At 43.0% G+C, this 24,947-nt stretch overlaps 1 protein-coding gene across 2 annotated transcripts in view; it reads left to right on the top strand.

Annotated features, from left to right (window-relative positions):
* The window catches only part of plppr4a (phospholipid phosphatase related 4a), an 89,714-nt gene extending 65,007 nt beyond the window's left edge, over nt 1–24,707 (top strand). For both annotated transcript variants that reach the window (XM_085983258.1, XM_085983259.1), the window contains 3 exons: nt 5,002–5,059; nt 8,487–8,660; nt 21,482–24,707. In XM_085983258.1, coding sequence (XP_085839384.1) covers nt 5,002–5,059; nt 8,487–8,660; nt 21,482–22,822 — 1,573 coding nt within the window. In that variant the 3' untranslated portion in view covers nt 22,823–24,707. The remainder of the gene's footprint in view (nt 1–5,001; nt 5,060–8,486; nt 8,661–21,481) is intronic.
* Nucleotides 24,708–24,947: the final 240 nt, after the last annotated feature.

Below are 24,947 nucleotides of genomic sequence, written 5' to 3'. Positions count from 1 at the left end.
AGGGATCTTGGCAGTTAAGGCACCAATTGTGGAGATTGGAAGAGGGAGATGTACAAGAGGTCAGAGTCACAAGAACAAAAAATTGGGGAGGAGGTTAGAGAGTTAGGGGGACTAGGAGTCCATGTCAGTTAGAAAGAACAATGAAGATGGATGAGCAGAATTTGATGTGGGGTAGAATATGAACAGCAGCGTTTTGGATGAGATGGAGGTTATGAAGAGTGGAAGATGGGAGGTGACAAGGAGACCATTCCTCACCTTAATGAGCATAAAACATCCACCAATACAGAAACATTTTATGAAGTTTGCTGTTGATAAAGGGAAATTGTGTGAGTCTCCATGACTGGCATGGTTGGAAGTTGGGCCATAAAACTATAGGGCCAATTCTCTGACCCACCCTCCACACTGGGAGTGAAGCAGGAACTGTAACCCGCTCACTTTAAGTTCTATGTAACAAAGATTTTCCATTTATAAAATTCTGTCTCTGGTCTAGCAACTGGCTGTTGTATTATAAGGTAAATTAATGTTTTAATATAATTTATATGTAAAGTACACTGAATACAATCATTAGTGTTGTTTTATATAAAATTACGGAGACCCTCACCAAAACAGTCATAATAGCTCGGCCCACCATCAAGAGCAATGGTGATTGCAAATATGCTGAATGAATGCAACCTTGATCCCCGGTGCCACTTAAACCATTACACAATGGCCCTGGAGGGCTCAGTATCAGTGAAATATTCAATTGCTCAGCAGGTTAATTATACAAAAAATGACTAAATAATGAACTCAAAAGGCAATAATCTTAAATAAATAATTGGAGTTAAAAACAGTTAAAGATAACGGACCATGATTTTTATGGAAACGTTCAATGATCTGTTGTTCCGTTCTGTGTCCGTACCTTGGATCTGCGTTGGACATTGGCTGCAGGGTTTCTGACTCGCTGCGATGCTCGCTGCAGTGTATTCCAATCAGTTTTACAGCAAATTGTGGCATAAATTTGCCACCGGAGGAGCCGGGAGCACAACAGTCTAACTTACGACGATCGGGGCCAAATATGCCATTCCAGGAAATTCGCGGCCAATATGGTAAATTCAGCAATTCGCATGTTCACAATGTTGAACTCCTTGAAGAGATCGTGGGTCAGAGAATGAGGTCTACAGTGTTATACCTTTACCTCTGGCCCATGCTCAATGCTGAAAGTGCATGAGTGCTGAATTTGTCTGCGTGTATCCAAATACAGTAACTGATTCAACTGCAGAAACAGAAAAAACACCCATTATTAGCTGACTACAGAATTACAAAGTATAAAGTTGCAAATGGGCTATGTCATACTTAGCTTATCATGAAAGATTTTCTGTATTTCAAGATTACAACATCAACATGCCTTTGTGCTTTTAATATAATAAACTGTCCCAAGGCACTTCTCAAAAAGGAGAAAGAGACTGAGTGTTGGTAGAAAAATAAAGAGTTGACTGAATTCATGATTGAGAAAATAGGTTTTTAATAGGCTTTTATAGGTGGTCGCAGAAGTAGCAAGGAAAAGAGACTGGGGGCAGGTATGGTTCTAGAGGATTGCATCCAGACAACTGAAACCTTTGCAACTGAGTGAGGAGTACTGAGAGAAAGGATGGACAGGATGTTCAAGATTCAGGATCGTAGGCTGTGAGCTGGGTGATATAGGAGGTTGCAAAGAGGTTTGTAAAAGAGGATATGGATTTTTAATTTGATACACTAGGGATAAGGCGCCAGTGAAGGTCAGTGAGGGAAAGAAAAAAAGACGACCGACCGACCGTCCATCTCAAAGCGCTTTACAGCCAATGAAGTATTTTTGAAGTGGAGTCACTGTTGTAATGGGTGAGTATGATTTAGTGCGAGACCGGATGCGAGGAGGCGGAGTTTGGATGAAGTGGAGTTACTGAAAGTGGAGTTTGGGGAGACTGGCAAGGAAAACAAGATAATGAATGCATAATGGTATGGGGGAAAGTGGAAGTATGTGTTCTCAGTCAGCTTTGACTCAGTAGTGGTACTCTCACCTCTGAGTCAAAGGGTTGTGGAATCAAGCCCCACTCCAGAAACTTGAGCACATAATCTATGCTGACACTTCAGTATAGTACTCTGGAAGTACTGTCGGAGGTGTTGTCTTTCAGATGAGAGGTTAAAATGAGGCCCCATCTTCCCTCTTGGGTGGATGTAAAAGATTCCATGACACTATTTGAAATAGAGCAGGGGAGTTCTCATGGTGTCCCGGCCAATATTTATCTCTCAGCCAATATCTCTAAAACAGATTATCTGGTCTTTTATTTCATTACTGTTTGTGGGACCTTGCTGTGCGCAAATTGGCTGCTGTGTTTCCCTAAATTACAACAGTGATTACACTTCAAAAGTACTTCATTGGCTGTGAAGCGATTCGGTATGTCCTGAAGTCACAAAAGATGCAATATCAATGCAAGTTCTTTAGGAATAGATCAGATATGGGATTCATCTACTACACATTCTACTCATGCCTTGAAAGTGTTGCAAAGCTAGAATGCTTTCAGCATTTTGAAGTAATTTGTATTTAATAGATACTTATTTCAGTGAAGGTGGATCAATGCCATGTGTTCAGCTTAGATGTGGGCCATTGCTATGCCACACATGTTGCTAAATCTCAAGTAATCCCAAGTTACAAACATGCCGCTACTACGCCACGTTTCTAAGTCCTAAGTAGCCCTGTGTGCCACTATATTCACAGAATGATGTTCAGTGGTTCACAAGGCCACTTTCACCTCATAAAATGACAGTGAACTAAATCCCACATTGCATGTTAACCACACTGCCTGCTGCTTTCTTTTTTAGCCATACCTTTGGACATTATGTTGAACTGAAATTTCCCCAGTAAAATAAATCTCCGGACAGCATAAACATTAGAATACACATCTATTAGCCGCCCATGTGCCATTTAATTTCCTGGAACAGTTACTCGTTGGAGCCCTTCACATCATTTTAATTTACGTTTATTAAAGATAAATAAGCTGCAGCAACAACACAGTTGAAGAAGGAATGATGATCATCATTGTGCAGTGTGAAAGAACACCCCCGAAGCCAGTAGTAGAAAAATGGTCCATTTCTCAACACTGGGATCTCGTACCTTGGTTAACACAAATATGTGAATTTAAACAAGAATGACTTGCTAAAGAAGCCCTTCTAGGTTTTAAGACGAGTGAATTTTTCAGTACTTCAGCATCTGAGGGCTTGGACCTTCTAAGTCTGTAGAGGAATAGGCAGCAGCCACACCATCCCCAAAGTAATATCAATCAGCTCCCTTTTTCACTGAATGAAGTGGGAACTTGAAACCTGTACACTTTAGTATTCTGTAGCATGACTAGATTGACGTATTGAAATAATGTTCAGGTGCCGCAATCTGCTTGATACCTTGGCAAAATGTTTTATCTTGATGCTGTCACTACAGACCACATTAAGAGGTTAATTTGAGCGGCACTAAAGCTGCTTCCTTTTAAAATGATTATATCGACACAACTGTTAAAAACAAGTCAACAGATGCTTTCAAAATCATTTATTTTTAAATTTGTTCCTGGGAGTGGGTGTCACTGGCAAGGCCAGTATTTATTGTCCCCTAATTGCCCTTGAAAAGGTGGTGGTGAGCCACCTTCTTGAACCGCTGCAGTCCATGTGGTGAAGGTACTCCCACAGTGCTGTTAGGGAGGGAGTTCCAGGATTTTGACCCAGCGACGATGAAGGAACGGCGATATATTTTCAAGTCAGGATGGTGTGTGACTTGAAGGGAAACATGGAGGTGGTGGTGTTCCCATGCGCCTGCTGCCCTTGTCCTTCTAGGTGGTAGAGGTCGCGGGTTTGGGAGGTGCCGTCGAAGAAGCCTTGGCGAGTTGCTGCAGTGCATCTTGTAGATGGTACATACTGCAGCCACAGTGTGCCGGTGGTGGAGGGAATGAATGTTTAAGGTACATTATCTGCTTTCATCTAGACCTGCCATATGACAGTTCACTGCAGTATAGGGTCATGATATTTCTTAGCACTGACCTTTTAGAATATTACAGTTGGAAAATATTGGTGGTTGTTCAAAATTCAATATTTAATATAAGCAGACAGAAGGTTCAGTATTGCTAACATGACTGTGTGACATGTGATGTAAATATCTACACAACCATGCAGAAAGCCAATAGATCATGGAATACGATACTATCTAAACTGAAATTAAGGGTTTGCTTATTTACATTGCTGTAAGATGGAGGAGGCTGACAAATTCAACAGGAAGGGAGTGACTGAAAATGTCTTAATATTAAATCATTATATTTTATTTCCTGGTAGAAATGTATTCAATGTCATATTAATTGCTAATAAAGATTTCACGTTATGGGAAATTGTGTGTTGTCTTAAAACTGATGATTTAAAAGTCTGCCTGAAATGGAAAAAATATTAACAGTTCTTTTGTAAATTAAATCATTGCATTTCTCATTTTTCAAAAAAATCAATTCGTTGTCAGGTAACAAATGCAGAGGATTATTACCATCAGTAAAATGGGCCTTAAGTAATTTATATCTCTCTCTAGCAGGAATTCCTTGATTTGCTGCATATATTTTTAAGAATCACAAACTGTCTCTTTAAGAAAATAGTTTACCTCTCTGTAGTTCAAACATTCTACAGTGTACTTTATATAAAATGTAGTATATCGGTACCCATTATAAAATGTGTATATATCAATACTCATCAATTTAATATAAAGATAAATTCTGTAAAAATTAAACTTGGCAACTGGCATTCCGTACAGATTTATTAGTTAATTGTCTGGTCTTATATAGCACAGGCAAATGTTTGGTCAAAGTAATAAAATGTAAAGCAGCTACAGAATGGAACTATGTAGGTGGTATAAATCAGTTGAATTACTCTTGTCTCTTGGATTGAAATGATTCTGCACTCCAATGATTCCCTAATAAGTTACAAAACACCAACAGCATAATTAAATTGTCTTGTTTTCCTTTGCAGAAAATCTTTTCCATCCCAGCACGCTACGCTTGCAGCCTTCGCAGCTGTGTATGTTTCTGTAAGTAATCAGGGCCGCCTTGTGTGATCCACAGTGTCATAACCAGCACAGTGTTGAATCTGTCAATTAACTATTAATTGTGAGTAACATCTTAATCTGCTATGTAAATTAGCTGCAACCCTCATTAGTAGGTGAAATGATCAGTGTGAAAATAGAAAGAATTAAATTACGAACATACGAAATTGTTGGGCAGGAAAAGACCAGCTGGTCCATCAAGTCTGCCCCACTCCATGATGATTAAACACTTCTTCCCTCCCCACCTGCCCGCCCCCCGCCCCCGCCCCACCCACCCAGCAGGCATGTATAATCTCCAGGGACAGGCAAAAAAACAGAGAAAAACCCAGGGCCAATAAGGGAAAAAATACAATGGAAAATTCCTCTCCGACCCCCACAGGCGATCAAAACCAGTCCAGAAGATCACACGGACCAACTGTTATCTAAAAGGCACTTGCCTTCTATATGATGCGATTTCTGCCCCAGTCAAGAACCGATCCAGCTCCATCTTGAAGGCGTACAGAGAGTCAGCACCCACTACACCAACCACCCAGAGTCTCACTACACTCTGGGAAAAGAACTGCCTAACACCCAGTCTATTCCTACTCTTGCATAGTTTAAACTCATGTCCCCTGGACCTTCCCGGACTGTACCTTTGCTGCTTATCATAGAATCATAAAATGATACAGCAAAGAAGGAGGCCATTTGGCCCATCGTGGCTGTACCGGCTCTTTGAAAGAGCTATCCAATTAGTCCCACTCCCCTGCCCTTTGCCCATAGCCCTGTAACACTTTTCCTTTTTAAGTATTCATCCAATTCCCTTTTGAAAGTTATTATTGAATCTGCTTCCATCACCCTCAGGCAGTACATTCCAGATCCTAACAACTCACAGCGTAAAAAAAAATTCTCATCTTACCTCTGGTTCGTCTGCCAATGATCTTAAATCTGTGTCTGTTGGTTACCGACCCTTCTGCAACTGGAAACAATTCTCCTTATTTACTCTGTCAGAACCCTTCATGATTTTGAACACCTCTATCAAACCTCCTCTTAACCTTCTCTGCCCTATGGAGAACATACCCAGCATCTCTAGTCTCGCCACGCAACTGAGGTCCCGCATCCCGGTACCATTCTAGTAAATCTTCTCTGCACCCTCTCAAAGGCCTTGATATCCTTCCTAAAGTGTGGTGCCCCGAATTGGACACAACAACACTCCAGGTGGGGCCTAACTAGTGATTTTATAAAGATTTAGCATAAACTTCCTTGCTTTTGTATTCTGCCTCTCTATAAAGCCAAAGTTCCCGTACACTTTTTTTTAACAGCCTTCTCAACTTATCCTGCCACCTTCAAAGATTTGTGTACATACACCCCCAGGTCCCTCTCTTACTGCACCCAATATTCCCTTTAAGCTGCATGGCCACATGGCCGCACAGCGCTCCAGGAGTCCACGCAGCCGGTGAACCGGCTTTTAAATTGAAAAAAACGCGTATGAGCGGAATTTTGAATGAGCCGTGCAGCCTGTTAAAGGGGCTGTGCAGCCCTAAAAAAATTACAGAGAACATTGCCTGCACTCCCTTTAAAATTGTACCATTTGTGGTAGTGATATTTAAACTATGCTTTATACAGAAAGGCAATTAGCAAGAAAGCTACATCATTTAATCATAACAGCAATTTAAAGGTCCTAATATATTTTGTCCAAATATATTTATGTAATCAATTATTCAATCCCAACTTGTATTAGTTTCTTTAACTTTATGGAGGACACATTATAGTACTGCACTATTTGGCAAGAAGTCCTGAAGTTATGCCTTGTGTCCACAAACATACGGACACTTAACATGTTTATCTGAAATTCCTCTCTGTACTATTTTAGCAGGGGTGTTAACTAGTCCAAAATAAAGGGGCTAAAACCTCCCCAGTGGAAAATACTGGACAGAGGGACATTTATACAATAGTATCATTGTATATATTAATCAAAAACATAGTGGAAACATTAGAGATGAAGAGGGCCATTCTGTACTTCACAGTGACAGGGTGTTTAATAAGTTTTTAACATCAGTCTTTACAAAGGAAGATGAAACTTGGACTGCTGGTGCACTGCAGGAGGATATGGGAGAGGGAATACTCAAAAAAGTAGTAAAAAAAAGTATGCATCCCAGAATACTGAAGGTGGTTAAGAAAGAGGTATTGGAGGCACTAACCATAATTTTCCAAAACATGTTTGGAAATGGGAATTTTGTCAAAGTATTGGATGGTGACAACTATTACATCTTTGTTGAAAAAAAGGGAAAGTAACCGCATGGATAGAAGGATCAATTGAATTTTCAATTTGGCAGGATGTATATCCCAGGGATCTGTGCTGGGACTTCATTTCTTTTCTACTTATGTAGATTATTTGGATGTAGGTACCAGATAAATGATATCAAAGTTTGCTGATGACAGCAAACTAGGGGAAATGCCAAAAAGAATGCAAGAGATTGCAGGAAGACATAGACAAGTTAGCAGAGTGGGCACATAGGTGGCAGGTGCAGAATAATGCAGAGAAATGTAAAATAGTGCATTTTTGGATAAAAGAAATGCACGCTAAATGGTAACAATGGAGGAACAGAGAGATCGAGGGGTGCAGATATATCTTTGAATGTTTGCATGCAGGTTTATAAGGCTGTAAAAAAGGTAAATGGGATTCTAAGTTTTTACATAGAGCCATTGAATATCAAAACAATAAAGTGATGCTGAATTTATACAAGATATTGATTAGCCATAGTTGGGGTAGTGCATGAATTCTGTGTCCTCCATTATAGTGCCATGGAAAGGAAACAGGGAAGATTCCCGAGTATGATACCAGGGATAAAAGATTATTGTTATGATGAAAGGCTCATTTTTTTTAATGGAACTGAGAAGCTTAATGAGTGATCTAATGGAAATTTTCTAAATTATGAAAGGTTTTTAGAGGGTAAATAGTGAACGACTGATTCACTGTGGTTGGTGAATCGATAATAAATGGACCTAGACTGAGGATTATCATTAGAAGAATGAAGAGGATATTTGAAGAAATATTAGCACCCAGAGGAATGTATGCAACAGAGATTGCTTTACCACAGATAGGAAACTGAGGCAGACTATAACATCATTAAAAAAATAATTGGATACACATTTGAAAAAGAAGAACAATATGAGGAAAGGGCAGGGCAGTAGGCAGCTGCAGTTGAATAACTAGCAGTGTCCCAATTGCCTGAATGGGCTCCTGCTATGCTGCAAATTCTGTGACTCTAGTATTCTGCAATGTAATTCAAGTTATTCAGTTGTTAAAAAAAAATTCAATGATTTTCCTGAATGTCTGTGTGGGGATGAGTACTTGTAGAGGATAACACAGGACAATATGCTTAGTTAATTTCACAGCTGATTTAGTCTTTATATTTTGTTCTTTGTCATTTAGATGTATTTCAATGCGACCCTGACAGACTCCTCCAAACTCCTCAAGCCACTGCTGGTCTTCACCTTTATCATCTGTGCAGTAATCTGTGGTTTAACACGCATTATCCAGTACAAGAATCATCCGATTGATGTGTACTGTGGATTTATGATAGGAGGAGGAATTGCAGTCTATTTGGTAAGTGTCATGTCTTAGAGTTTGTTACAAAGATATAATCTTTGGAGCTTGTAACAAAGGTAATGCAATAATCCTGGGGGACTTTAATCTTCATATAGACTGGACAAATCAATTTGGCAAAGGTAGTCTGGAGGACAAGTTCATGGAATGCATTCAGGACAGTTTCCTAGAACAATACGTCATGGAACCAACCGGGGAACAGGCTATTTTAGATCTTGTATTGTGTAATGAGACAGGGTTAATTAGCAATCTCATAGTAAAGGATCCTCTGAGGCAGAACGATCATAATATGATAGAATTTCACATTGGCCCATAATTTCCGACAGGAGGCTTCCTGCGTGCAGATGCCTCCTATCGGAAAAAAAATCTACGCTCTTACCTGAGGGCCCCCGAGATCCACACACTTCTGATCCTGGGCCTCTCCACGATCGAAATGCACAGGGCCCACATATCCCAGGGGCGCATGCGGTTCGCAAGCGTCCCTGGGATCACGTAGAACTGTCAAATATATGAATGGAGATTACCCCAAAAACACATCAAAACATTAAATATATTTTTTTTATCACGTTTTTAAATGAGTTAAAATGACATTAAATTAAATATTTTAAACAAAACTTAAATTTTTTGAAAAAAATAATTAAAGTTTTTTACGGGGCTAAAAATAAACGTAACTTTTTTTTAAAGTATTTCGAAATTATAAATGAGTGAAAAAAATTATTTTTTTACTTTTTTAAACTCTTATGCTGGTAAATGCAGGCCTTACACTTTTACCAGGTGTAAGATTTTTAAGTGTTTTCAGCGGTCGGAGGTTCTGCAGAAAGAGGAAATCTCCACCCGCAGAGGCCCTTCTCCAGGGCAGGCATCCGATCTGTCAAGATCATTCTTGACAGATCAGAAATGCCGGTTTTCAGCGCATGCGCTTCGCATGCCTGGAAACGGCATTTCTGATGTCCCTACGGGTGTGTACAAAGCCGTAGGCATTGGAAAATACGGGCTGTTAGGTTTGAGAATGACTTGCCTAAGTCCGAAACTACAGTCTTAAACTTAAATGAAGCGAATTACACAGGTATGAGGAGCGAATTGGCTAAGGTAGATTGGAAAAATAGATTAAAAGGTATGGCAGTAGATAAGCAGTGGCTAGCATTTAAAGAAATACTTCATAATTCCCAACAAAAATACATTCCATTGAGAAACAAAAACTCCACAGGAAAAGTGATCCATCCATGGCTATCTAAAGAAGTTAAGGATCGCATTAGATTGAAAGAAGAAGCTTATAATGTTGTGAAGAATAGTAGTAAGCCTGAGGATTGAGAGAGTTTCAGAAACCAGCAAAGGATGACCAAAAAATTGATAAAAAGGGAAAAAATAGAATGAGAGAAAACTAGCAAGAAATATAAAAACAGATTGTAAGAGCTTCTACAAGTATGTAAAAAGGAAAAGAGTAGCAAAAGTAAACATTGGTCCATTAGAGGCTGAGGCAGGAGAAATTATTATGGGGAATAAGGAAATGGCAGAAACGTTAAACAAATATTTTGTATCTGTCTTCACAGTTGAAGACACAAAAAGCATACCAAAAATGGTGGGGAACCAAGGGTCTAATGAGGGTGAGGAACTTAAAGTAATTAATACAAGTAGAGAAAAAGTACTAGAGAAACTAATGGGACTAAAAGCCGACAAATTCCCTGGACCTGATGGCCTACATCCTAGGGTTCTAAAAGAGGTGGCTGCAGAGATAGTGGGTGCATTGGTTTTGATCTTCCAAAATTCCCTAGATTCTAGAACGGTCCCAGCAGAATGGAAGGTAGCAAATGTAACACCGCTGTTCAAGAAAGGAGGGAGAGAGAAAACAGGGAACTACAGGCCAGTTAGCCTGACATCAGTCATCGGGAAAATGCTGGAATCCATTGTTAAACAAGTGGTATCAGGGCACTTAGAAAATCATAACATGATTAGGCAGAGTTAACATGGTTTTATGAAAGGGAAATCATGTTTGACAAATTTAATAGCATTTTTTGAGGATGTAACTAGCAGGATAAGGGGAACCAGTGGATGTAGTATATTTGGATTTCCAAAAGGCATTCGATAAGGTGCCACATAAAAGGTTATTATGCAAGATAAGGGCTCAAGGAGTTGGGTGTAATATAGTAGCATGGATAGAGGATTTGGTTAATGGACAGAAAATAGAGAGTAGGGATAAACGGATCTTTTTCAGGTTGGCAGGCTGTAACTAGTGGGGTGCCACAAGAATCAGTGTTGGGGCCTCAGCTATTTACAATCTATATAATGACCAAGATGACGGGACTGAGTGTAATGTATCCAAGTTTGCTGATGATGCAAAGCTAGGTGAGACTGTAAGCTGTGAGGAGAACACAAAGGGTCTGTAAAGGGATATAGATAGACTAAGTGAGTGGGCAAAAAGGTGGCAGATGGAGTATAATGTAGAGAAATGTGAGGTTACTCACTTTGGTAGGAAGAATAGAAAAACAGAATGGCCTAGAAACTCAGTAAGGCGCTGCAAGCTTTGCGCCCAGTTACCGCCTAAAGAGGGTTTCTGCGCCAGTATAGGAGGTTGCGCTGATATTGAGCTCGACGGTAATGGCGGCGGTAGCCGGTAGCGCTGCGCCGGCACCGATGACGTCATCGGTGTGTGCAGTGCCCCGTTTCCGCCCCGATGCCGGCCCGAACCCCATATTCAGTTGCCGCTGCCTCCTCCGTGGCGGCCGCTACTAACATCCGGAGACCAGGGCCTTACTGCAGCCTTAGTGGGGCGCATAAAGGTGGAGGTGCGGCCGGCCGCTTTTTCGGCGGCCACCTGCCCGCACCTCCTTCCCCGGCCTCCTCCACCACCCCCCCCCACGGCATTGCCGGCTGCTTTCCGCGAGCCCGGCACTTCTCCGTGGTGCCGGGCTCATTTGCCGGCACAATCCAGCGGTGATCTCCCCGTTGCAGGCACCTCCACCTTAAGAGAAGGAGGAGGCCTGCAGTACCGCAGCCTGCCGCACCGCATTGGGTGGCGCAGCGGCACTTAGAACGCTGAAATTCAGTTTCTGCGCCCCAAGCAGGGGTGGGCACACCCTGGAATAGCGGCCGGCTCCGACTTGGGGCGCAAAAAGCGAATATCGGACGGTCGCACATGGCTCCGCGCCCAGCGCTATCTTTTGGCCATTAGCCAGCTGGCGGGGCCATAGTGAATTTCTAGGCCAATATTTTTTAAATGGTGAGAAACTTTCAAATGTTGGTGTTCAGAGAAATTTGGGTGTCCTCGTGTAAGAAACACAGAGAGCTAGCATGCAGGTACAGCAAGCAATAAGGAAGGAAAATGGCATGTTGGCCTTTATTGCAATGGGGTTGGAGTATGAGTGTAAGAAAGTCTTGCTACAACTGTACAGGGCCTTGGTGAGACCACACCTGGAGTACTGTGCACAGTTTTGGTCTCCTTATCTAAGGAAGGATATACAGGAAACTCTTTGGTATCCGGGACCGGCGTGTTGCCGGTTGATCAAAAATTCCAGATGACAGAGAGGGTTATCTACAAAGAAAAATTAAAAAATCAAGAAATGTGCAGTATACAGTAATTGGCTACTCACATACAGAATGTTGTGTTAAGTGGATGGTGGAAGATGCTTGATTAAGTACAGTACTGCCAGTTGAGGGTAATGGAATGCAATGACTACCAGCAGCGTGGGAGACACACAGTACCCCTGTAAAATGGCAGATCAGAAGAGACTACCGGCAGTGCGGGAGAGTCAGACTCCTGTTACGGGGTATTGAGCTGTTCCGACTTCCGACAGCGCCAAGAAGCCGAGTAGTGGCAGTTTGGAGAACTACCCGCACTGACTAACTCAGCCACTGCGGGAGACTCAGACTTGGCAACATTGCCGGTTATTGAGGTGTTGTTTTCGGAGTGAGAATTTTGCCGGTTAATAGAGAATTCCGGATATTTAGGTGCCATTTAAACGAGAGTTTCCTGTACTTGCCTTGGAGGCGGTGCAACAAAGGCTCCCTAGATTGATTCCTGGGATGAGAGGGCTGTCCTATGATGAAAGATTGTGTAGAATGGGCCTATACTATCTGGAGTTTAGAAGAATGAGAGGTGATCTCATTGAAACATTCAAGATTCTGAAGGGGATTGACAGGGTAGATGCTGAGAGGTTGTTTCCTCTGGCTGGAGTGTCTAGAACTAGGGGGCATAGTCTCAGGATAAGGGGTAGGCCATTTAAGACTGAGATGAGGAAGAATTTCTTCACTCAGAGGGTTGTGAACCTTTGGAATTCTCTCCCCCAGAGGGCTGTGAATGCTGAGCCTTTGGGCTGGATTTTGATACTGGAGGCGTGTAGGAAGCAGGACTACAACTTTTGGGGTTGTAGTCCTGCATCCATCGAGTTGTGGCCAACCCATTCGATTTTCACTTGATTGATCTTGTTGAGCCCGCCCAGCGGGCTCAGCAGGCCAATTAAGGGCCGCCCGGCAACAGGTGACGTCACAGATTGACATTTCATCTGTCAAGAGCTTTTGACAGATGAAATATCAGCGTTTGACAGCTCTTTGAAGCTGTCAAACACTGACAATCTGTACACAACGTTAATTCCTCCTCTCAGGCTGATTTAGAGATCTCTCCAGAACAGAAAGCTGAATGCTGCAACTTTTGACAGCTCGCGAGCATTCTGCTTTCTGTGCCGGTGAGATGAGGGACACCCGAGACCTGAAGGAAGGAAGGCTGTAAAGGTAATTAAACTTCTTTAAACACTTTACACACACCAAACACACTTACCTCTGCACTCATGCACCCATCACTCACCTGAACACCGGACATTTCGAACCCTCCAAGTCCTTCAGCCCGACGGTCCGCCTCGCTAACTTGGCGTGGTTTGGAGCCGTCGGGAATCCCACACTTCAGGGATAAAAATAGGGATTAGGCTAAAAACTATCTGTTAACAGGCAGTTAATTGGCACGAATCCCCTTCCTGCCTCGGGGAGGCGGCTCCCAGCACAGGTCGGGTATCCGCCTCCTTTGAAACTGGCATGGAGGCGGGTTGGGGGTGCGATGGGTTCGTGCCCCCCGATTTCGCGATTTTAACCCCCCACACGCCTCCAATCCCGCCTCCCCCCGCCCAATGAAAATCCTGCCCTTTGAGTATATTCAGGGCTGAGATAGATAGATTTTTAGACTCTAGAGGAATCAAGTGATATGGAGATCGGGCGGGAAAGTGGAGTTGAGGTTGATGATCAGCCATGACCTTATTGAATGGCGGAGCAGGCTCGAGGGGCCAAATGGCCTACTCCTGCTCCTATTTCTTACATTCTTATGTTCTTATGTTCCTGATGTTGTGTACTCATTGGATTTAAATTGAAAGCAGTAATCCCGTCCCTCCCAATGAAACATTTTGAAGTTGTTGTTCAATAATACATAATAAGGCCAAAAGATTAAAAACCTCAGTTCCATGTTTGCCTGGTTTATATACTTATTGTATGTTAAACTTGTGATAATAATGCTTTTTCTAAAGCAGAAATGTTATTTTAACTTTCTCAACAGCAATATTGAGTTAGCGTTCATTCTGTCTGTCAGGTAACACTGAAACCCACTAATTAGGGGTGAAACCATTTGATTTTGATTTTTTTAAAGAAAATCAGAAATTAACTGTGAATTTTATGAAAATAGTTAAAATAAGCACTGAAAATTGTTAAAATAAACAACAAAACAGAAATTTTTGTTATAATCAACTCTTTTAGGGAATGACAATGTACTATCATCTTTGAATTAATTACGTGTAATATTAAGAGAATAACCTTTTGCATCTAACAGATAAATTATTACACTATTGGACAAAATTTACTGTGTGTTATGTGTAACGAAACTACGCTCAAAACTGGGCATCCATGAGACGCTGTGGGCCAGGAGCAGCAGCAGAATTATATACCAGCACAATCTCTAACCCCATAAGCCCTGCATAAAGAATGAGTTTATGATCTTGCCACACCTAAACCACAGAGGAGGAAATCTTTCCTATATATGTTTAAATCATTCAGTTGTCCTCCTAATTTGTCTTGAAAAATTGCCAGTGTATCTGTGAAGATTAATGTTTTTCTTCAAAATGTTTAGTAGATAGTTGCTCTGAATTTCTGTGGGTTTCTCACAATTTCCTGCCATGACTTTGGCATGAGCACAACAAACCTCTCGGACAAATGGTTGTTTCTCCCGGTGTAGAACTCGCACAGAAATCTCAGTCAAGTATATTTGAGTAAGCACAACAAAAGATGCTGGGAATAGAATGTCAAGTGAGCTCCCTTCAAAAGTAATGAATTTTGGTTCGCGATGGCTCAGTGGGTAAAGGCACCATTGGAGGCAGGGTGGGGAGGGGGTGGGTGGGGTTGGTGATGGTTCTCGATCTCCCCCCTGGAAGTGGAGGAAATCCTGGAGAAATGGCTCATGTCTAGCCATTTATGCTGTTTCTCTGATGGTCTATAATCTCCCGGTGAAGTTATGGCAGTAGATTGGAAGAACCCGCCACAGAAAATCCAGATGAATGTGTAGGGCCCCTGAGCCAGATCAAACAGGAAGATCAAAGGCTCAGAGCCCTTGTCCAGTGATGAGTTCATTGCTCTCTGATAGGCAAAGTAGAAGGCCCCTAAAACAGGCATCAACTTTTAGGGTTAGGAAAAGAGAAGATTGTCCAGGATTCCTATTTGTGATTGCCATTTTAGGATTGGCACAAATTCCCAACCATTCATTTATATGGTTGGAAAATTATCAATAGCATGTGGCCAAATTTCTGACACGTGCATTTGTAGGCAAGACTGCCTGCTGGGAGGGTGGAGTTAGGATATTATCCCTCCATGTCTAGGAACTGAATTTATTTAAACCAGCTGTACTGTAGGCCATTTGAGTTAATGCCTTTTAAATAAAGATTAACATGTTTAGGCATCCAATTGTACTCGCAAGGACTACATGCCAATATTGTGACAGGATTCTTAATTTGATAAGTTATGGCTAACATTTTATTTGCTAATAAATAGAGATGGATAAATGTAGCCTTTGTTCTAACTTACAGGCACACAAACATCATTTTAGGGGATGTGTAATTTGTTTGAGTGACTCATTAATGCTTTAGCAAGGTATTTGACACTTCAGTCTGACAGTCTGCTGTGTGTTACAGTATCCTACCCTAGAATAAATTGACATTTCATATGCTAGTTAGTCGAGCTCTACCACACTCCTCTTTGAAGAGACAGAGCTGCCCTTTAGGTGCAGTGCTACTGTTAGAAAAGCTGCAGTAAAATCCATCATGCTTTCTGGCCTACTATTTGAGCAAGTGATTCAGAGAAAAGTAAGAGAAAGTCAGGGTGCACTGAAAGCAGTTGCTATACTTTGCGTAGTGCTGGTAGTTATGGCTAGTTTTGAAGGAAAAATGGCATCTGCCTTCCTTCCGCCCACTTCCGGCGTGGCCCATGCTGAATGCCATCATGTGAGGAGTGATAGCTCGGGCGGTGCATGCGTGCGATGGTAGTATGCAGAGCAGGGAGATCATGACGTCAGTCAGTGTGTAATGCTGATTTGACGCATAACCTGCCATTTTCAACCTCACCACTCCATTCAACGCCCTCTCCTGACCACGCACAGCTGAATGTGCGGTCAGCTGCACAAGGAAGCCCCCACCAGCACTACTTAAAGGGATCCATCCAAACTTGCAGGTTAGTTGCTTATTGCTATCTACTGGCTCTTGCAGTTTGTAGGAGTACTGGGTTGCTGGAAGAGATTTGAAAAGTTGGTAAAGTGTGCAGGGAGTGCTGCTGGACATTGTGAAGGCATTGGCTGCTACTATAAGGCCTCTGAGTACGCCACTTGTTCCCAGTCATGTGGGCTCTAGTTGCTGTCCCCCTTGCGCTGCAGCGTGACAGGGAGATGGAGCAGAGGCAGCAAAGAAGATGAGCTGCCCACAGAGGGAGGAGGAGGAAGAGGGTAGAAGGGCTCTCGGCAGGAGGCCTTACCCACCTAGGGTCTTCAGGGAGCACTTCTTACTCCAATTATATAGGGCCTTGGTGAGGCCACACCTGGAGTACTATGTACAATTTTGGTCTCCTTACCTAAGGAAGGATATACTTGCCATAGAGGGAGTGCAACGAAGGTTCACCAGACTCATTCCTGGGATGGCGGGACTGTCGTATGAGAAGAGATTGAGTAAACTAGGTCTGTATTCTCTTGAATTCAGAAGAATGAGAGGGGATCTCATTGAAGCATACAAAATAATAGGGTGGATGCTGGGAGAATGTTTCCCTTAGCTGGAGAGTGTAGAACAGGTGCCACAGCCTCAAGATAAAGGGTAGGCCATTCAGGACTGAGATGAGAAGAAATTTCTTCACACAGAGGGTGGCGAATCTTTGGAATTCTCTACCCCAGAGGGCTGTGGAGGCTCAGTCATTGGGTATATTCAAAACAGAAGTCGATAGATTTCTGACTAGTAAGGGCATCAAGGGATATGGCGATAGGGCCGGTGAATGGAGTTGAGGCAGAAGATCAGCCATGATCTCATTGAATGACAGAGCAAGCTCGAAGGGCCGAATGGCCTACTCCTGCTCCTATTTCTTATGTTCTTATGTTCCTACCTGTACCTAAGCCAGGAGCAGTGTGTTCGGCGGCTCCACTTCACCAAAGAGGTGGTCACAGAACTCTGCCACCTTTTGGCACCAGATCTGCCGCCTCAGAGCAGGACGACGATGGCTCTGCCAGTGGTCCTCAAGGTGACCATGGCTCTGAATTTTTTTGCCAGCAGATCCTTTCAGGCTGGAACAGGTGACATAGAAACATCTGGCAGTTCATTGTCCATCACTGCATCCGGGAGGTCACAGGTACGCTAGGAGAGGGGACTGCATTGTGTTTTTTCTAAACAGAGAGAAGCAAGAGCAGTGCACACGTGGCTTTGCCAGGATATCGGGCTCCTCCATGGTGCAGGGTGCCATCGACTGCACACATGTGGCTTTGCAGGCGCCGCATCTCAATGGTGAGATTTACCGTAACCGCAAAGGGTATCACTCACTTATTGTGCAGTTGGGGTACGACTACACCCAGCACATCATGATGGTGAATGCCCCCTATCCTTGCAGCAGTCATGATGCGTCTATCCCGCACTAGTCAGCGGTGCCAGCAATCTTCCAGCCCGAGGGTGGCTGCTCGATGACAAGGGCTATCCGCTCTACACCTGGCTGATGACTCCCCTCTGCAACCCCACCACATGTGGCCAGCAATCATATAATGACAGCCATGCTGCCATGAGGAACGTCATCAGGCAGACCATCGGGGTGCTGAAGCAACGGTTCCGCTGCCTTGACCACTCCGGAGGAGCCCTCCAGTACACGGCCGAGCGGGTGTCCCAAGTTGGCTGCTGCATCCTCGACAACTTGGCCATCATGAGGGCACAGCCCTTGTCTCCAAGGGTTCTTTGACAATGTCAGGAGGGGGATGAGGAGGAGGAACATGAGGAGGAGGAGGAGGAACATGAGGAGGAGGAGGAGGAACATGAGGAGGAGGAGGAGGAGGTGGAGGAAGAGAAGGAGGGGGAAGAGGAGGAGGTGAGGAAGGAGGAGGAGGAAGAAGGGAGGAGGTAGCCTACACATCCACATTGTGGACGGGCTGTCCAGGCACCATCAGGCTCCCGTTCCCCTGAATGAAACCCCAGATCCCTGTTGCTCAACACTTCCTCACCAGACCCTTCCTCTCTCATGGAATGTTACAGCACCCTCTTGGCCACAACGCTGAAATGAAAGCCACCATAAAACAAACATTCAGACGCTGCATCATGGTTGGGTCCACAAGTGTATTAATGGAGTTTCCCATCTCCTCCACCCTAGAAATCATGGGCTACAAGCTCTACGCTAAGCCCTATGCAAGGTTGGTGCCGGACTCCTTCATGCTCCCTGACAGTGACAACAGGCTCTCTGGCAGGCCTGCCAATGCACCAAGCATTTCTGTGTGCATGCTCATCACCCTTCTTCTGTCGGCTGCCCCATCGAAGTCCTCATCTGAGTCTTGTGCAGCCGAACCTGTGTGCGACCTCACCCTCCGGGGAGCTGTCACCTTCGCTACCCTTTCCCCCTGCCCTGACTGCAGGCCACTCGTGTCCGATGACTCACTATGTGCAGATCCCGCCTCTATAAAGTACGCGCAGTGCCAGTATCTGAGCTGGTGGCTGTGATTGTGAGATGGAGTGAGGTGTCTCTTCTCCACCACTCTCCTCTTGCTCTTCCTCCACTGGCCGGGCAGGTTGGAGTTCTTGGGTATCCGAAAGGAGTAAGGCACAAGGGTAGGGTTGTGACGAGAGGATGGGGTGGGCGGAGGAAGCAACACCTGCATGCTTACACCATCAGCTGCTTGTAAGTGCGAAGAGATTTTGGGATGAGGGGGAAGTGGGATGTGAGAAGCAGGATTAGGTATGAGCATAATGTCTTCTTCAATGGTTTCAGCCTCGCTGATTGCCATGGCCTTAGTGATGACCCCGCCAATAATGTAGAGCACGATCTCCTCCAGCTGGGTCAGGACATACAGGCTTGCCCTTCCCCCGTCGGTTAGCTGCTGCTTCCAGTGGTTATGAGCCACCTTGCCCTGCAAGAGAGAGGGAAGTGTGTCCGTGAGTGTGGTGCAATGCGTTTGGGGGATGTGTGTGTCAGTGAGTGTGGTGCAATGTGTTTGGGTGAAGCATGTCGGTGAGTGTGGTGCAATGTGTTTGGGTGATGTGTGTCAGTGAGTGTGGTGCAATGTGTTTGGGTGATGTGTGTCAGTGAATGTGATGCATTGTGTTTGGGTGAAGTGTGTCAGTGAGTGTGGTGCAATATGTTCGGGTGATGTGTGTGTCAGTGAGTGTGGTGCAATGTGTTTGGGTGATGTTTGTCAGTGAGTGTGGTGCAATGTGTTTGGGTGAAATGTGTCAGTGAATGTGATGCATTGTGTTTGGGTGAAGTGTGTCAGTGAGTGTGGTGCAATACGTTTGGGTGATGTGTGTGTCAGTGAGTGTGGTGCAATGTGTTTGGGTGATGTTTGTCAGTGAGTGTGGTGCAATGTGTTTGGGTGAAGTGTGTCAGTGAGTGTGGTGCAATGTGTTTGGGTGAAGTGTGTCAGTGAGTGTGGTGCAATGTGTTTGGGTGATGTGTGTCAGTGAGTGTGGTGCAATGTGTTTGGGTGGTGTGTCAGTGAGTGTGGTGCAATGTGTTTGGGTGATGTGCCTGTCATGGTTGAATAGCTGGCAGTGTGGGCACGGCGTGAGATGTGGGTGTGAGGTTTGGAGCAGTGATAAGTATGTGAGGTTGTGGTGAAGCTATGAATGTAAGGTTTGATTTGTGATTGATAGTAATTGTTGGTAGGTTAGTGATGAGGGTGTGGTGCATTGAGCAGTGTGTGAGGCTAGTGGTGCAGTTGGTGGGAGAAGGCTTTTGAAGATACATTTGTAGATCTTGACTACTTGTGTGAGGTCATTGAACTTATTTCGGCACTGCATTCATCTCTTCAGAGCAAGACTACTGGCATTGTTCATGTCAGTTATCTGCTCCCACTGCCTTCGCAGTGTGTGTCTGGATGGCCTCCTGGCCCCCTATGGATAGAGCACCTGTATCCTCCATTCCACCCCCTGCACTAAGGCCGCTAGTGCTATGTCCGAGAACCTTGGAGCCCTTTCTCTGGCCTGTTGAGCCATTATTCACTCTTCCTCATGCTGAGCCTTGCCTCCACAACCAGTTGCATGTGCTGCTGCAGGCAGAATGCACCTCCCCTTTAAGAGGTGCAGACTGCCTTTAAGAAGTGGAGGCTAGCTTTAATTGGAGCTAGCCTCGCACAAATTGCATCCCCCCCCACCCTCCAGCTGAGCGTTCTGCCATTCAGCAGCGCGTTCAGGACTGGGCTGAATGCTGCAAACATTGTACCGCGATCCCCGTGCCCATTTTCGGGGGCTATCAAATTTTTAACCCAGTAGACTTTCAAAATGCCCTATAATATTCGCCAACATTAATGTTTTAAACTCTGGAAGTTAAAACCTGAAATGCTTCAAATCACAACTACATGTCTACATATACTTTTCTGATGTAGCTGAAAGACACTTGATCAGAAGTGGAGACAATCTACTTAGCACATGAACTTCACCCTCATAAAAATACTTAAACCTTTATCTGGATTTGTATCTTAAGTACATATTCCAATTTAACACACAAGCCTGACCTAATTTCCCAGGCACCACGTGGTACAGTGAGACAAAGCAGGATCACTAATGCATCTGCTGGCCCAGACATAGCAGGAGAGAGGCAGGATTGACTGGACAGGCATCAATTTCATAAAAATATAAAAGTGATCTTCTTTCAAAAGGAATGACACGAAGAAAAATTAACTTGAAAAAACAATGCAATTAAGAAGTAACCTGCAAACAACTTTTAAATTAAAACTGTTTTACAAGATAGAAGAATTTACGAAGCACGTTGTTCTGATCTGGAATGCACTGCCTGAAAGAAGGGTGATGGAAGCAGATTCATTAGTAACTTTGAAAAGGGAATTGGCTATACACTTGGAAAGGAGAAATTTGCAGGGCTATGGGGAAAGAACAAGTGAGTGCGACTAATCGGATAGAAAGAAAAGAAAAAAGAAAGACTTGCATTTATATAGCGCCTTTCACGACCTTAGGACGTCCCAAAGCATTTTACAGCCAATGAAGTACTTTTGAGGTGTAGTCACTGTTGCCTGGCACAGGCACAATGGGCTGAATGGACTCCTCCTATGCTGTATGATTCTGTGAAATAAATGATCTTTAACATGTATTTTGATTCCACGATATGTTGTGTTCTATACGTAGGGTCTTTATGCTGTGAGTAATTTCCAGCCTAGTGATGATGGCATAACCCACCCGACCCATCACAGAGAGCCTTTGAGGTCACTGACGGACATCAGCCAGGAAAGCAGCAGGCAACTCCAAGGAAAAACTGGCAGCAGCATCGATGGGCTTTCATCGCACCATTCTGAGAGTATCCTGAACCGAAACCACAGAGAATCTAGCTCCCTTACAAACTTAAAGAGAACCAGTGCTGACGTCGAGATCATTACTCCTCGCAGCCCAATGGCAAAGGAGAACATGGTAACCTTTAGCAACACGTTGCCGCGTGTCAACACACCGTCGTTGGATGAGGCGGCCAGAAGGAATGCAACGATTCATGCTTCTATGGACTCTGCCCGTTCTAAACAGCTCTTGTCTCAATGGAAGTCCAAGAACGAAAATCGGAAACTGTCCCTGCAAGTGATGGAGACAGAAACTGGTCATTCACCACCAAAGTGCATGGAGATGAGATCCAGTTCAGAACCAGCAGGCGTGGGTCTTAATGGAGACCAGCAAGCACAACTCACCCAGTATCTGAAAATTCAAGCTGGTACTATTCCTGGGGCTAGCAGTACCAGTAGCATCATTGGAGGAGCAAGAGTCTCCATGCAGTCACGTCCAGGCTCGTCACAGCTTGTCCATATACCTGAAGAAACACAAGAGAACATAAATACTTCTCCTAAAGCCAGTTCAGCTAGATCAAAGTGGCTCAAAGTAGCTGAGAAGAGTGGAGTTGGTAGGGCAAGCACCCAACCAAGAATTATGCAGGTTATTGCTATGTCCAAACAGCAAGGAATGTTACAGAGCAGCCAGAAAAGTACAGATGGTAGTACAGTAACCTGCACAGGATCTATAAGGTACAAAGCTCTAACAGACCATGAGCCTACTAATATTGTCAGGGTGGAGGCTCACCCAGAGAACAACAGACCCCTTGTGCAAGTACCATCGGGCAGTGAAGGAAGTGGATCATGGAAATGGAAGTCCCATGAGAAGGGCAGCATTCGCCAAGCATTTGAGTTAAATGATCTGAACAGGGACTCTGAAAGCAGTGAGTCATTAAAGGATAGCTATGCTTCGTCTGATAGAAAGAAAACCAACCCTGACAGTAGTGAGCACCATCACCACGGAATCACCACCATAAGGGTAACGCCAGTGGAAGGGAGTGAAGCCGCTTCTGAGACGCACTCGGTGTCCTCCAGTCGGGACTCAACCCTCAGGCGGAAAGCTAACATCATTTTAATACCTGAAAGAGGCAACAGCCCAGAAAGCACAAGAAATATCTTCTACAAGGGAACTTCGCCCACCAGAGCTTATAAAGAATGAACCCTTATTAAGAAGCCTGCTGAAAGACAATCCATTCTAAACCAGTACTTACCCATAATAGATTGAGCAGTTTTAAATGTGCCATTCAGTTGTTTATTAATTGAAAAGTTACTGATATTTAAACATGTTTGCATGAATATGATATTTTTACATTACACTAATCAAAAGCACACAGGCAAAGCCTGAGCCTTGTGAAAAAAGTATTTGCTACATTGCTATTTCAATAAACTGTGAATGCATTTTCGCCCATTTTGAACATGTCATTCATGTATCGAGCAATTTATATATTTTCAGATCGCTTTCGCTGTACTGCCGTATTCAGTAATGACCAATTTAGAATTTATTTCCTGATTAAAGCTCTAGACAGTATTTACATACCCAACTGTTATAAAGAGTTATGTAAAATTGTGTGTGTAAAAATGTTATTGAGGTTGCAATGATTACTTGGTTAACAATCAGTCACAGTTTTAGTTAGTTACAAAGCTACCTTCCAAGGTGATCATTTAGATGGTAAAGCCATGTAGCTTTTATAGAAATTACATGCAAAATATATTCAAATGCATACAAATATGCACCACATGCATTACAAATAATAGAATTTTTTTCTCACAGAATGTAAAATGAACAGTAATTGATTACTGATCACAATTTATATCATAGATTTTTATACCTATTGTAGCCTTAGCATATTAATATCATGCCTTTTAAAGAAAATGTTTTTTTAAGTAATATAGACAGCATTTTTTTTTGTAAGCTTACACAGGCTGTATTTCAAAACTATTAAAAATTATAACGTATGCCTTTAATCATGAGGTACAGGCTTTGTGCCAAGCTGTTTCTACATTGTTAAGTAATGAATTAAAGTGTCCAATACAACAGTGCTGCAATCTCACCGCCCCCCCCCCAACCTCACCTCCCAATGGTGTACTAAATATAACCCTGTACAATCCTTTTGAGTTGCTAAAGGAAATTGTTTTTGTATTTATTACTAGATCCATATTGATAGAAAAACTATGTGTAACTTTTACTTGTTGATCCTCGTAGTTTTGGATACAGCTTATATGTAGGAACACAACAGTCAGGAACCTTCAAATGACTGTTAAAATAGTGTGTTACCAACACTTTCCTGTAGTGTCTTTGTTAAACACTGGTGAGAGTAGTCATTTTTCTTAAGGAATCATCTCAATTCAAAGAGCTATCGGCTTTGAATGATTCCCGTGATTAAAGTGAAAGCCTTCTTCGTATTGCATTATGAGCTAGTTATGTTTTATTGCAATGGATAGAAAAGCCGTACTGTTCCTGTTACTTAAAGAGTGGCTGTAACGCATTGGACTGTGGAAAAAAAATCTAAACATCTGCATGTATTTTTTATATGGTTCCTCTTGTAAAATTAGGCACTATTTGCATTGCAACCAATACCTTAATTAAATATTTATTAAGGAATTATTTAACAGGTGACATTTTTTTGGTCATTGTAAATAATTACTAGTTGGTACAAGCTGTGATACCTTGTTGAAGGTTTGTTTACTTGCCCAGTAATATTATATTTAAGTGGTTTGTATGTTAAAGGGAAGACCATTTAACTAACGTATGCACAGATGTGTATAGTGGCATATGTGCTTAAAATGTTCTGTTAACTATTTTTTCAAAAAGTGTTTTAAAGACGAGCGTTGGCTCAGTAAGTGTACGCAAAACATTATTTTGTGCGAGTTCCTAAATTGTGGTATACAAAAGTCTCGTGAAAACTGACCAAGGGAGAAATACTGGAACTTATTTCTGTTGAAAAAAAATCAATGGCTCTATTATCATGTTTGAGAGATTTCAGCTACACTGTACCTTTCCCAAGTGTGTTGGTTATTTACAAAATAAATGTTTCTTAATTGCAGTGGATACAAGTAAATCATGTTTTTTCATTACAGCACAAATGTAGAAACAGCAGTGTAATTCTTTTCTACTGGACTACATGGAGCAATAACAATTCCATCAAAATGCAAGATACCCGAAGCATAATTTGGTCTCTCCATTAATCCAAGCAATGTTTTGATATTTTACACTTTTTAAATGATAATGCTTTATGTTGTCACAACTTTTCCAGCATTAGTTAACACAAGAAAGGTAAAATAAG

This window comes from Somniosus microcephalus, chromosome 3 (genome assembly GCF_052327205.1).
Source record: "Somniosus microcephalus isolate GS21.2 chromosome 3, FLI_Smic_1.0, whole genome shotgun sequence".
NCBI lineage: Eukaryota > Metazoa > Chordata > Chondrichthyes > Squaliformes > Somniosidae > Somniosus > Somniosus microcephalus.
Note: the sequence above shows the minus strand (reverse complement) of the source record. Positions and strands in the feature narration are given on the sequence as shown.